The sequence below is a fragment of the Panthera tigris genome, chromosome C1, assembly GCF_018350195.1.
Source record: "Panthera tigris isolate Pti1 chromosome C1, P.tigris_Pti1_mat1.1, whole genome shotgun sequence".
Taxonomy (NCBI): domain Eukaryota; kingdom Metazoa; phylum Chordata; class Mammalia; order Carnivora; family Felidae; genus Panthera; species Panthera tigris.
Window position 1 is genome coordinate 25,311,255 of NC_056667.1, and position 12,154 is coordinate 25,323,408.

At 44.1% G+C, this 12,154-nt stretch overlaps 1 protein-coding gene across 1 annotated transcript in view; it reads right to left on the minus strand.

Annotated features, from left to right (window-relative positions):
* Positions 1 to 12,154, minus strand: part of CSMD2 (CUB and Sushi multiple domains 2) — a 538,353-nt gene that overhangs the window by 47,669 nt on the left and 478,530 nt on the right. Inside the window, 3 exon segments of the mRNA XM_042993830.1 lie at positions 2,695 to 2,883; positions 5,863 to 6,036; positions 11,579 to 11,752. Coding sequence (XP_042849764.1) covers positions 2,695 to 2,883; positions 5,863 to 6,036; positions 11,579 to 11,752 — 537 coding nt within the window.

The following is a 12,154-nucleotide window of genomic DNA, read 5'->3' on the forward strand; positions in this document are numbered from 1 at the left end:
TGTTCACAAACTACCAAAACTCACTGAAGAAGAAATGGAATATCTGAATAGAGTTATAGCAAATAAATGGAACCAAACAATAATCAAAAAACTTTCAAAGAAAAGCCCAGGACTAGATGATTTCACTGCTGAATTATATCAAATTTTTAAAGAAGAAATAGCACTAATCTTTCTATTTCTGAAAACATAAGGAGAAGGATGTTTCCTGACTCACTTTATGAAGCCAACATCACCCTGATCCAAAGACATCACAAAGAAAGGAAACTATAGACCAATATCCCTTATGAACATAGCTGCAAAAATCCTCAACAAAATACTAGTAAACCAAATCCAGCAGCATATTAAATGTATTATACTATGGCCAAGTGTGATTTGTTTTTGGAACACAAGAGTAGTTCAACATCTGAAAATCAATCAGTGTCATATACCATATTAATACAATGAAGAGGGGAAATCTCAATAGATGCAGAAAAACCATTTGACAAAATCCAACACTGTTTCACGCTAAAAATTTTCAATAAACTAGGAGTAGAAGGGAAATTCCTCACAAGGAGTAGAAGGGAAATTCCTCACCCCTAAAGGGAATTTACATAAACTTTACAGCTAACATTATACTTAATGGTGAAAAACTGAAAGCTTTTCTCCAAAGACTAGGAACAAGGGAAGGATGCCTGTTTTGCCACTTCTGTTCAACATTGTCTTGGAAATTCTTGCTAGGACAATTAAGTAAGAAAAAGAAATAAAAGGCATCCAAATTGGAAAGGAAGAAATAAAACTATATCTATTCACAGATGATATGATCTTGGACTATTATATTATACTGGATTAAGCAATGGTTTCTTAAATATACCACCAAAAGCACAAGCAACAAAAGAAAAAAATACATAAGTTGGATTTCATTAAAACTAAAAATTTTCATGCACTGGAGGACATTATCCAGAAGTAAGAAGATAATCCACAGAAAGGGAGAAGTTTGCAAATGATACATCTGATAGGGGTATAGTATTCAGAATATATAAAGAACTGCTAAAACTCAGTAATACAAAGACAAACAATCCGATTTAAAAGTGGGTAAAGAACTTAAATAGAAGTTTCCCTAAGAAGAGATACAAATGGCCAAGAAGCACATAAAAAGATGCTTCTAATGACATCATTAGTCATTAGGGAGACGCAAATCAAAACCACAATGAGATTCCACTTTAATACCCACTAGCATGGCTATAATGAAAAAGATGGACATAACAAGTGGAGGTGAGGGTGTAGAGAAATTGGAACCTTCCTACCCTGCTGGTGGGGATGTAAGATGGTGCGGTCACTTTGGAAAACAGTTAACCTCAAAAAGTTAAACATGGAGTTACTATATAATTGGCCCAGCAATTCCACTCTTAGGTATATGCCCCAAAGAACTGACAACATATGTTCACACAAAGACCCAGGCATAAATGTGTGCAGCAATATTATTCATAATAGCTCAAAAGTGGAAAGAACTCCAATGTCCATCAACGGATGAATGGATAAATAACTATAGTATACCCATACACTAGAATGGTATTTGGCCATAAAAAAGAATGAAGCACTGATACGTGCTGCAACATGGATGAACTTTGAAAACCTTAAGGTAAGCGGAAGGAGCCACACACACAAGGCCACATGTATATTTATATGGAATGCCCGGAATAGGCAAATATTTAGATAGAAGGTAGATTAATGGTTCCCAGGGATATAGGGGTAGTGGAGATTCACCTGCAGGAACAAGAGGAGAGAGCAGGAGGTCAAGGGACAGTTTCCTCATGTGGATGTGTGAGGTTAGTAACCGAGTATCAGGGTTCTGAGCACCTCCCCTCTCTCTCCCACCATTTTTAGCATGTTGTTCCCATATATTTTTTCTAATAATAATTATGCAGTCATTGTTGATGGAGATGTAACAGATACTATACTAGGCACTTTTTATGGCTTTTCTTTTTTTTTTTTTTTTTTTTTTTTTTTAGAGAGAATGAAAGCATGAGCGGGGGGAGGGGCAGAGACAGAGAGAGAGAGAGACAGAATCCTAAGCAGGCTCCATGCCCAGTGTGGAGCCTAATGTTGAGCTCAATCCCACAACCATGAGATCATGATCTAGGCTGAAATCAAGAGTCTGATGCTCAACTGACTGGGCCACCCAGGTGCCCCCTGGTTTTCTAATTTAACCCTTTAATAACTCTATGGAATAGGTATTAGGGTCATTTTTATAGATGAAGAAATGGAGACTTGAAAGCTTAATAGACTTTTGTCAAACCAAACAGCTTGTTTAGGGGCAAAGCCAGAATTCACATCTCAGTCAATCTGCCTCCAGAGTCTGTGGCATTTCTGCTTCAGTCCTTCAAAAGAAAGGGGTTCATGTGTTATTTTTATGGAAAAGCAAGGAAGGGGTAAGGTTTGAGACAGTGTCATGCCAGGCAGTCTGTTGTGAAGGAAGAGAGGATAGCAGTGCAGCAAAGAGGAAAGAGAAAGAGGAAAGTCCTCTAGCTAGGAAGAGAGAGAGTGCATAAGTTAGTGAGAAACTAACCCAACAGGGCCTAAGATGCAGACAGAGTGACTGTCATTGTGATGTAACACACACACACACACACACGCACGAGGAGGACATGTACTTGGACATGGGCCATCCCGTCAGTCTGCACGGGTGATCACTTTGAGTCGATGACATCTACTTACAGAGACACTGGGGGCGGGGACGGTCCCATGTGCCATCTCCCTGGCAGCTGAGCACCGGGGTGCCCAGGAGGTAGAAGCCGTGGTTGCATTGGTAAGACACGGTGGTGCCGTAGCTGAACCTGTGCGGGCCGCTGGCATGGACTTGACGCAGGCTGTTTTCTTGGTGCCCAGGATCGGTGCAGTTGATGACTGTAATGAAAGGGGACAATTAGACACAGAAACCAGGATGCAAAGATTGTCTTATGCTTCTAAACGGGAATTCACATGTCCAAACAGGCATGCATTCCCAGTATGGCAAAATGTCCAGACAAATTGGTAGCACGAAGCCGATCCTGCCTGGGAGGGTGAGCTGGTCCTCAGGCTGCTGTACTTCCTGATCACTGACTTTGATAGCCTGGTTAAGGGATTCATTCTTCCACGTCTTGCTAAACTCACCTCTCTGGAGAAGCCTTCCCACCTCCTCCCAGACTGGTTAACTTCTGCCCTGGCAGTGTTCCCTTGCACGAACCTCTACTGTTGACCTTATCAGCCTAGATGGTGAGTTGTTTGGAATACATGAGTCCCCTGAGGGCATGACTCCCTTGTCTCTGGGTGCCCTATCCCTGGTGCAGCAAGGCTGCTGATCATTGTAGAACAGATGCAGCTGAGCTGACTCCAACAGGGGTTGGTCTTTTTTGGAAAGTGTTTTAACCACTTTTTAAATTTTTATTTATTTATTTATTTATTTATTTATTTATTTATTTGTTTATTTATTTATTTATTTAAAGTTTGCTTATTTTGAGAGAGAGAGAGACCACGCAGGAGCCGGGGGAGGGCAGGGACAGAATGAGAGAGAGAGAGAGAGGATTCCTAACAGGCTCCATGCTGTCAGTGCAGAGCCCTACATGGGGCTTGATCTCAAGAACTGTAAGATCATGACCTGAGCTGAAATCAAGAGTTGGACACTTAACCCACTGAGCCACCCAGGCATCCCAGGATAGGTATTTTTAAAAAATATTTGATAAGTTTTTAAAATGTAAGATATTTCCACCTTTGACGAACTTCTCTGAGGCTCAGAGAGGCTGGCGCCACAGTCACAAAATAAATACATAACATGCGTTGATTCTCACTATTTATTGCCATATATCGAATGCCAAGCAGTGTGCTGGGCAGTAAAGATACCACAGAATTTTCAATTGAGAGTAGAATTTCTCCACCTTGGCACTGTGGACATTTTGGCTGCTAATTCTTTGTTGTGGGGGCAGAACTATGTATTGTAGGATGTTCAATAGCATCCCTGGCCTCTACCCACTAGATACCAATAGAAACCCTCCAGGTGTGACAATGAAAAATATCTCTAGATATCTGTCCCCTGTTGGGGCAGAGGATGGGTAAAATCATCCCCAGTTGGGAACTGTTGGTCTAGAGAGAAAAGGACAAACAAGCAATTATTTTGTTTGATAAGTGCTCTGATAGGGGTAGCAGAGAATGTTCTAGAAGCACAAAGCAGTGCATCTAGCCCAGTGTAGGAGGTGGAGCAGGAAAGGCTTCCAAGAAAAGGTGACATTTAAGCGGGTTCTTTTTTTTTTTTTTTAATTTTTAAAAACATTTATTCATTTTTTGATAGAGAGAGAGTGTGAGTGGGGAAGGGGCATAGACAGAGGGAGACACAGAATCTGAAGCAAGCTCCAGGCTCTGAACTGACAGCACAGAGCCCGATGCAGGGCTTGAACTCATGTACCGTGAGATCATGACCTGAGCTGAAGTCGGACGCTTAACCGACTGAGCCACCCAGGCACCCCTAAGCTGGTTCTTGATGGTTGGGTAAAAGTCATCCAGACAAAGTGGGATGGAGAAGAACGCATTTGAGGAGACTGTGTGGGAGTGCCCTGGGGACGAGTGAGCACAGGGCACGTGTAAGGAAGAAGTTCAGTGTGGCCAGGGCCCAGTGCAGAGGTGAGGCTGAGGCAGAGGACAGTGCCATTGTAAGGGCATTGGGAAGTCTGGGAAGGCATTTCAAACAGGGAATGACTTGATCAGATTTGCATTTTAGACTGGCCACTCTGTCAGGGTAGACAATGGGCTGGTGGGAGCAGGACTGGAGGCCATGACTTCTAAGATTTTACCTTAGCCCTCTGATTCCGAGACCGGTCCTGAGTTTGTTACTCTGGGCAGGGGCCTGTGGGGGCAGGAGCTGCAGTTACAGGAGACTTTGTATCTCATGTTGGGGAGATGGAGCACAGCTCTTGATACGGGATGTGGGATAACAATACCCCAAAGCAACCAAGTTCTAAACTCTTTCCTGCCTGAACAGATGATCGAAGGAAGGCCCAACACCAGCTTATGGAAGTTTTCCCTGTGTTTTCTGAGACTTTCTCTCACTCAAAATGGCATCTTAAAATGTTATGAGAGGGATGTTATTTTTAGGGGTAGTTGTGATGCATCTTCATTTATTTGAAAATTTTGGTCCTTTAATATCAGTTACAAATGACTTGTGACACACTGCACAGCCAATCACCGTGCACCCCCACATACTGCAATGAGGAGCCATCCTCCTAGAGACTGTGTCCTCATGACTATAGCGATTCGATCAAGCTCGATGTCAGGGCTGGGGTCGTTCACGTTCTGTCTGCTTTGACACTCCACTCAGATGTCACTGAGTCTGCCAGGCTATTCCTGGTATGAGGCAGCTCCATTTGCCCCTACTATTGTGACCAGCCATGAAATGCTTTAGAAACTATTTCTTAAGTAGCCCAGATGAGGCCAGAACATCCTCTGCTCAGTCTCTGCTTCTTGGGTTCTTTTCTTCCCCCCTGCTTCATTCCAACCCCTATGCTCTTTGCTTTTTATTTTTCATTCTAAGTTTCTGATTTTTTCTTTTGTCAAGAATGGGGCTTTATATGATAAGGATGAGTTATTTGTTCTATGAAATGTAAGCAAGAAGACTGCTTTCCATTTCTGTTTTGAAAGGTGCAACTTGTTTGCTTTGCTTATATAACCAATGATGAAATCTTACATGGCTGTATCTGGGGGATGAGAAAGTCCTCATTTATGAGCCTTCTTTGCCCTCAGTTTTCCCTATCCGAATCAAAATAACACCAGGACTGAATCCACTGGCCTGTGCTGCGGGGTCACCCCCACAGATGGTAGCGGTACGGGGGGTGAGGTGGGAGAAGAATGGTGACTCACTTCTGCAGGTGGGCAGCGTGTCGCTCCACTGCCCGCTGGCCAGGCACTGGGACCTAGCAGCCCCCTCAGCCATATACCCAGGGTTGCAAACAAACTTAACCACATCGTTGAGGTTAAACTGGTTGCCCTGAGTGAGGCCGTTGATTGGGTTGCCTGGGTGTCCACAGGTAATTGCTGCAACCAAAACAGAAAATAGGTAAGCCCTCCTATTATTCCATACCCCTAAAGTGCATCCTTTTTCTCACCTGGTATTTCTCATGCCCATGAGTGAAGTTCAGGCCTAAGTCTAACTATAGTCTCTTAGCTGTAAACCTTTATTTCCTGAAATCAGCATGGGGACATACCTTCTTCCTTGAAGGCACATCTGTAGCTTGGACAGCTTGAGAGAAATCACTCTGTGACTCCCCATGAGGCATTAGGCCTGGACTGTAGTTCTGTTGTCTGGGTCGTCAGTCCTGCTCATTTTCTCTGCCTCTATCCCTGTCATACCCCATGCCCACTCTCCATCACTGGATGCGATGACTACCCCTCAGCGGATTCAGGCCCAACCTACTTCCTGGCTGAGCTTGACAGAGCCAGAGTCAATGCTAACTACACCCGAGTGGAGGGATTGCTCCCCATGCTAGACCAGTGGCTCAGCCAAAGCTGTTGAGAGCACAGTCCTTCCCCTCTACTCCTTCCAGATGAAGGGAGTTCAATCCGTGTAATTTCTGGCCCTTCTCTGTGCAATTTGGGAAGAATGAGCAGTCATGCTTGGCCCAGTTCTGCCCTCTTCCTCTTGGGACCGGGCGCCTGTGAGTGGCAGTGCTCTCTGCTGCTCCCCTGGAGACAGGCTCTCCCCAACAATGGGGCGGGGGAGGTGCTGTCCTTGCAGCCTTGCCTCTGATGGTGTGAATCCACCCCATTCTGGGTTTGCTTTTTTTTTTTTTTTTAGCAGATCCCATATGGCTTTTACTTTAAACTATGGCTTCCAACATAGGCTTTATTAGTAATAAAGGTGATATTCTGGAATCCTTGCAGGCCATTTTATTTTGTGATTTGTTCAATAATAGGCAGGGCAGTGGGGGAGAACCCAGTGCTCGAAGGCCTGGCCCCAGAGTGCGAGGGTCATCACTTTGTCCCAGCTTCATCCTTGCTCCTGGAGCTGGAGTTGATCCCTCCATGCAGTGGCACTGGTCTCTCTGAGGTCTCCTGAAAATAAGTGACTGCCTCAGAGCCTTAGCACTTGCTTTCCCCTCTGCCAGAACATCCGTTGGCTCCTGCCCTCACATCTTCAGGTCTCCCCTCAAATGTCACCGTTTCAGTGAGGCCATCCCTTATGACCCAATAAACAACCTCCCCAGCACTTCCCCGGGCCCCTTGCCTTCTCCACTTTTCTCCACAGTAACGGACATGCTCTACATGCAGCTCTTTGTTTGTTCATTGTTACCTCCCTCCACCTCAAGGTCAGCTCCATGGGGGCAGGTTCTTTGATTTGTTTCTTGCGACATCCTTGGGGTCGGGACCAGTGCCTGACATACAGGAGGAGCTTGATAAATACTTGCTGACTGGAAGACCGGTGAGCACATGGATGCGTGGGTGCCAGGGTTTCTGCTTTGCTCCTTAGCCCTTAGTTCTCTGTAGCACCTGCCTGGTACCCTACCTAGTCTCTTCAGACTGAAGTCTCAGTTGATGCTTTTGCCAGCTCTTTCTCTTGGTTCTGGATTTTGAGGCTGAGAAACCATGAGGAATGTTTTCTTACCCCAACAACTGGATCCACAAAGAGCCCACCCCAAACCATGATGGTGTGAATGGAGATGGGGGAGCAAGAGCAGGCAGGAGGCGGGGCCCAGTTTTTGCTGTGGCCAACTCTGGCATCATTCTGGGTCAGTTCTCTTATGTAAATCTCAACAGTAGTATCCCTGACTCTAGCAGAGAGGGCCGAGCAGAGCAGGACACATGTGTTAGTGGATTGCAGGGGTTTGAGACTGCCTGGTGTGCTAGGATGAGGGTGGGCTATGGAGGCCAGAAGACCAGGATTTACTACTCAGCTCTGCCCTTTCCTTACTTTGGACAATTCACTCCGAGCTCACTTTCTGTATCTCTAAAGTAAGGATTTTGAATTGCATTAATAGGTTTGCCTTGAAAATAGATTCAGACATTTACTTTTCATTCAACATTACTGAATTCCTTCTATGTGCTAGGTACCTTGCTCTGCTCTGATAATATACAAGGAGGAATATGATATGGTCTCCATCCTCAGGGAGCCACTTCCCAGTCCAGGGAAGCAGACTGTTAGAACACAGTGTGCTGGTGCTGAGATAGAGGCCCACAAAGAAGAGGGGCATCTATCCTCCACAGGGGAGAGAGTGGGTTAAGGAGGGTTCCCAGAGGAAACAGCATGCCATCTACACTGGATCTCATGGATGAACAGGACCCTGCCAGATCAGCAAGGTGGTGGGAGAGGGGAGACAATCTTCACAGGGTCTTTGAACTCATGGAAATGATATGCAAAATATTGGGTGGGTGCAGTGTGCTTGGGAGAGGATTCACCCCTCTTCCAGATTCACAAAAGGTCACGAGGCCCCTTCTCAAAGGCTAAGGACCACTAATAAAAGTGAGAGAAGAGTGTTTTGTAGTATAACCTTTGGGGGTACCACCTCTTGAAGGACAGGTCATGAAAGCACCTGCAAAGGAACCGAGGGGTGGTCAGCAAAGTAGAAAAAATAAAGCCCAGCAGGGGGTGGGAGTGTCCCAGAAGCCTCAGGGAGAGCCTCAAGAGGTGTCAGATACCCCAGATAGCTCTGTTTCTCTGGGGACCCTGATTGGTACAGGCTGCAAAGAAGAGGTGGAGAACACCCCACTAGGAAGGAAAATAGAGGTCTCTGTGAAGCTTGAACACTTAACGGGGGCTTGAGGGAAATTAATAGAAAGGAAAGGTAAGCAGTAAAGAGGAGACAGTTAAAAATAGATTAAGTTCGCTAAGGAGGCAGGAGGGAGGGGATCTGAGAATCAATGGAGGGCACAGCCTTGGGCCTGGAGAGAGAGACTCTTCTACAGAGGTAGGAGGGAAGGGAGAACAATAGATGTGTGGGTGGGAAGCAGGAAGCAGAAGGAGTTATTGTTTGATGGCTTCTATCATCTCTGCAAAATAGAAAGTGAGGTTATCTAATCAGCTAATAATTATTGGGGTCTCTCTGCATTATTTCATTTAGTCCCCACAACCCTGTGAGGTAGGCACTATTGTCATCCTCAGAGCAGTCGGGAGACTTGTTTGGGGGCACTGTTTCCAGGTGGCTCCTCTGAGCTCTGAAACCAACTCCTCTGATTTCAGGCCAGGTTCATTATCTGCCTTCGCTATCTGCTGCGAATGTAGGCGGAGGAGGTGGAGGGTGGGTGTTCAGGGAAGAGGTAAATTGTGCAGTAGCTGTTTGGGGATGGATGAGAGAGCTAACCGAGGAGATATGGGATTGCCAGAAGGTTTGGAGAGTAATATGGAAACCTTGGATTTACACATGGTGACAGCTAACACAGTGCCCACCTCAGGGTAATCACTTATAAATGCTTGTTCTTTTTCTCTTTTCTTCCTCCTCCAGGTACTCCCCACATCTCTGTACTCCAGAATAAAATGGGGGTTGGTCCAAGAGGTACTGGATTCTGGGTAGGATCCGGGCAATCTAGGTCCTGGGTCCAAGTGTCTAAATACCTTACTACGCTGCTTTTCAGTGCATACCAGCTCTAAAATTAAACATCTTTAGGCAGACATTCTCCATTTATTTTCTGACTCCAACATTCCCTATTATTTATAACCCACATCTCTGCATGTACATTCTGTGCCAATTCCTTGAAGGCACTGGAATTTGCATCTTCTGGATGAAACCAAATGTTTAGTTTAGACTCCTCTGGAAGAGTGACTGAATAGAGATGGGTCTTGCTTTGTGTAATCCTAATACTTAAGCAGCTATTAAGACTAATTTTTCATGCATTGCTCATTCAATAAGTCTCATTATTGTACTGCTCCATCTCATATAGGAAGAGCCAAATGAAGAAGAATTACAAAATTAAACAACACAACCTGCACTTTACATAAAGGCTCACTTCAGGGAACTTTAAAAAGTGAAGAATTTTCCAAATTACTTCTAGGCAGCTGAGAAGAATGGTGGTCATCTACATCCAAAAAACGAGGAAAATGCAGATTAACAAGAAGAACGAATAAAACTGTAGAAAGCCCAGGCCTGCAGCATAACCAAAAGACAGAGAATGCTATAAACTTTAAAGTATGTGTAAGTGGAAAAACAAACGTGCCACCCAGGCAAAATGTGTCTCATGCTTCTGTTGCAAGCCTTTGTGGAAAGCAAGACTGTTCGGAAAAGAGAAGAGAGGAGCAGGGAATGGCCTGATATTGATCTAGAGAAAGTCTATTGTAAATGTGAACAAACTGAAAAAGGATCCTGGTATGTCAGTGCACTGACTACAGGAAATGGGCATAAAAGCCTACAAACTTCCCTAAATACCAAAAGAAATGGGGGTGGGGGGTGGTGAGTAAGGAAAACATCATATAGAGAAACAAATTCCTGAGTATATCTTACCCACAATAGTTACATAAAACCCGACAGATATAAGACCAAGCATGTAAGTCACAGCAATATATGTGAATGAGTATAACTAACTTATTAAAGGAAATGGTTTTCAAATGGGCTCACAAGGTAAGGCCCAACTCTCTGCTGTGTACAAGATTCAGAAAGGCTAAAATACAGGGATGGCTCAAAGTGTACCAGGCAAATGGAAAAAGGATGAAAGAAGGACTCGTAAGCCCTATATCAGGCCCAGTGCCAGTCGAACTACAAATTATTAAAAGTGACAGAAGACATTTTAAAGGCTAAAATCACAGTTTGCAATAGATATAATAGTTCTGAATGAGCATGTACCAAATAACATAGCAACTACCTTTATGTAGCAGAAACTACAGGGAATGCAAGAAAAGATAGAAGACCACTAAAAATAGAAAACTTTGAGACACACCTCTTGGAACAAAACAGGTCAAGTGGACAAAAGTCAGTAAGGTACAGACAACATAATCAAGGCACACCTTATGACTATATACAGAGCTTTATACCCTAATTCCCTTTCTTCTTAAATGCACATGAAACATTCATAACAGTTGATCAAATGTTAGGCCATAAAGAGAGCATCGATAAATTCAATGAAGTAGAAATATTACACACAGTGCAGTAATATTAGAAATGAATAACAAAATAAAAAAAAGTCCCTTCTGCCTGGAAATTAAAAGAAAACAACTATTAAAAATTTTTTCAGTGAAAGAAGAAATTAATTTATAACCCAAATTATAGAATTTCTAAACAGCAATCAAACATTAATTATTATAACCTATGGGATCTGATTAGAGCAGTTATTGGAAGAAACTTTATAACCTTAAGCACTTACATCAATAACAGTAAAAAATGGAAAGAATGACAATAAATGAATTGGATTTGCTACTCAAAAGCTAGAAAATGAACAAACAAGTTAACCAAAGGAAACCACAAGGAGGGTAATGGTGAAGACAAAAGCAATAATTAATGATACAGAAAACTGAAAACAAGAGATGTAATGATTGGGTCTTTGAAAAAAAGTACCCAAGTGTGCAAAACCTCCAGCTAACCTAATCAAGAGGACAAGGGAGAAAGTCCACGTTGAGTCTGAGCCCGTGACTAGGGAGAGTGGATAACATACTTACGCACACAGAAAGGGGTCTTGCCCGACCAGTGATGATCCTGCTGGCAGATGCGCACAGACATGCCGATCAGGCGGAAGCCGGCATCGCACTGGTACACCACGCTGCCCCGGTAGCTGTAGTTCTCCCCGTTGATATGTCCATTGACGATGGGCTCAGGGGTCCCACAGTGTCCGGCTTTGGTGGGAGATGAGGAAAGAGTGTAAACTGAAGAGGAGCTTATACAAGACGAGTAGGGGTTTGGTCAGGGTTGGGGAGACATGGATGGTGAGGAAGAGGACCAAGGACCCAGCCACCCATTATTTTCTCCACCTCCTTCTGAGAGTAGCTATCCAGGAATGGCTTTAGGAATCCTAGCATGACAGAAATGGCATCCCCAAATCCCAAGGTTGAATCCCAAAAGGCCATCCATCTCTGAACTGTAGTTTCTGTATCTGTCTGTGGGTTAGAAATGATCACTGTTCCCTGCCTCTGGGATCGTCTCCCTCTTTTTTTCATCAGGTAGCATCGACTGAACATCTACTGAATGGAGGGCACCTGGTCTACATTAAGGCAGTCAAAGCCCAGCTGAGTTGAGTT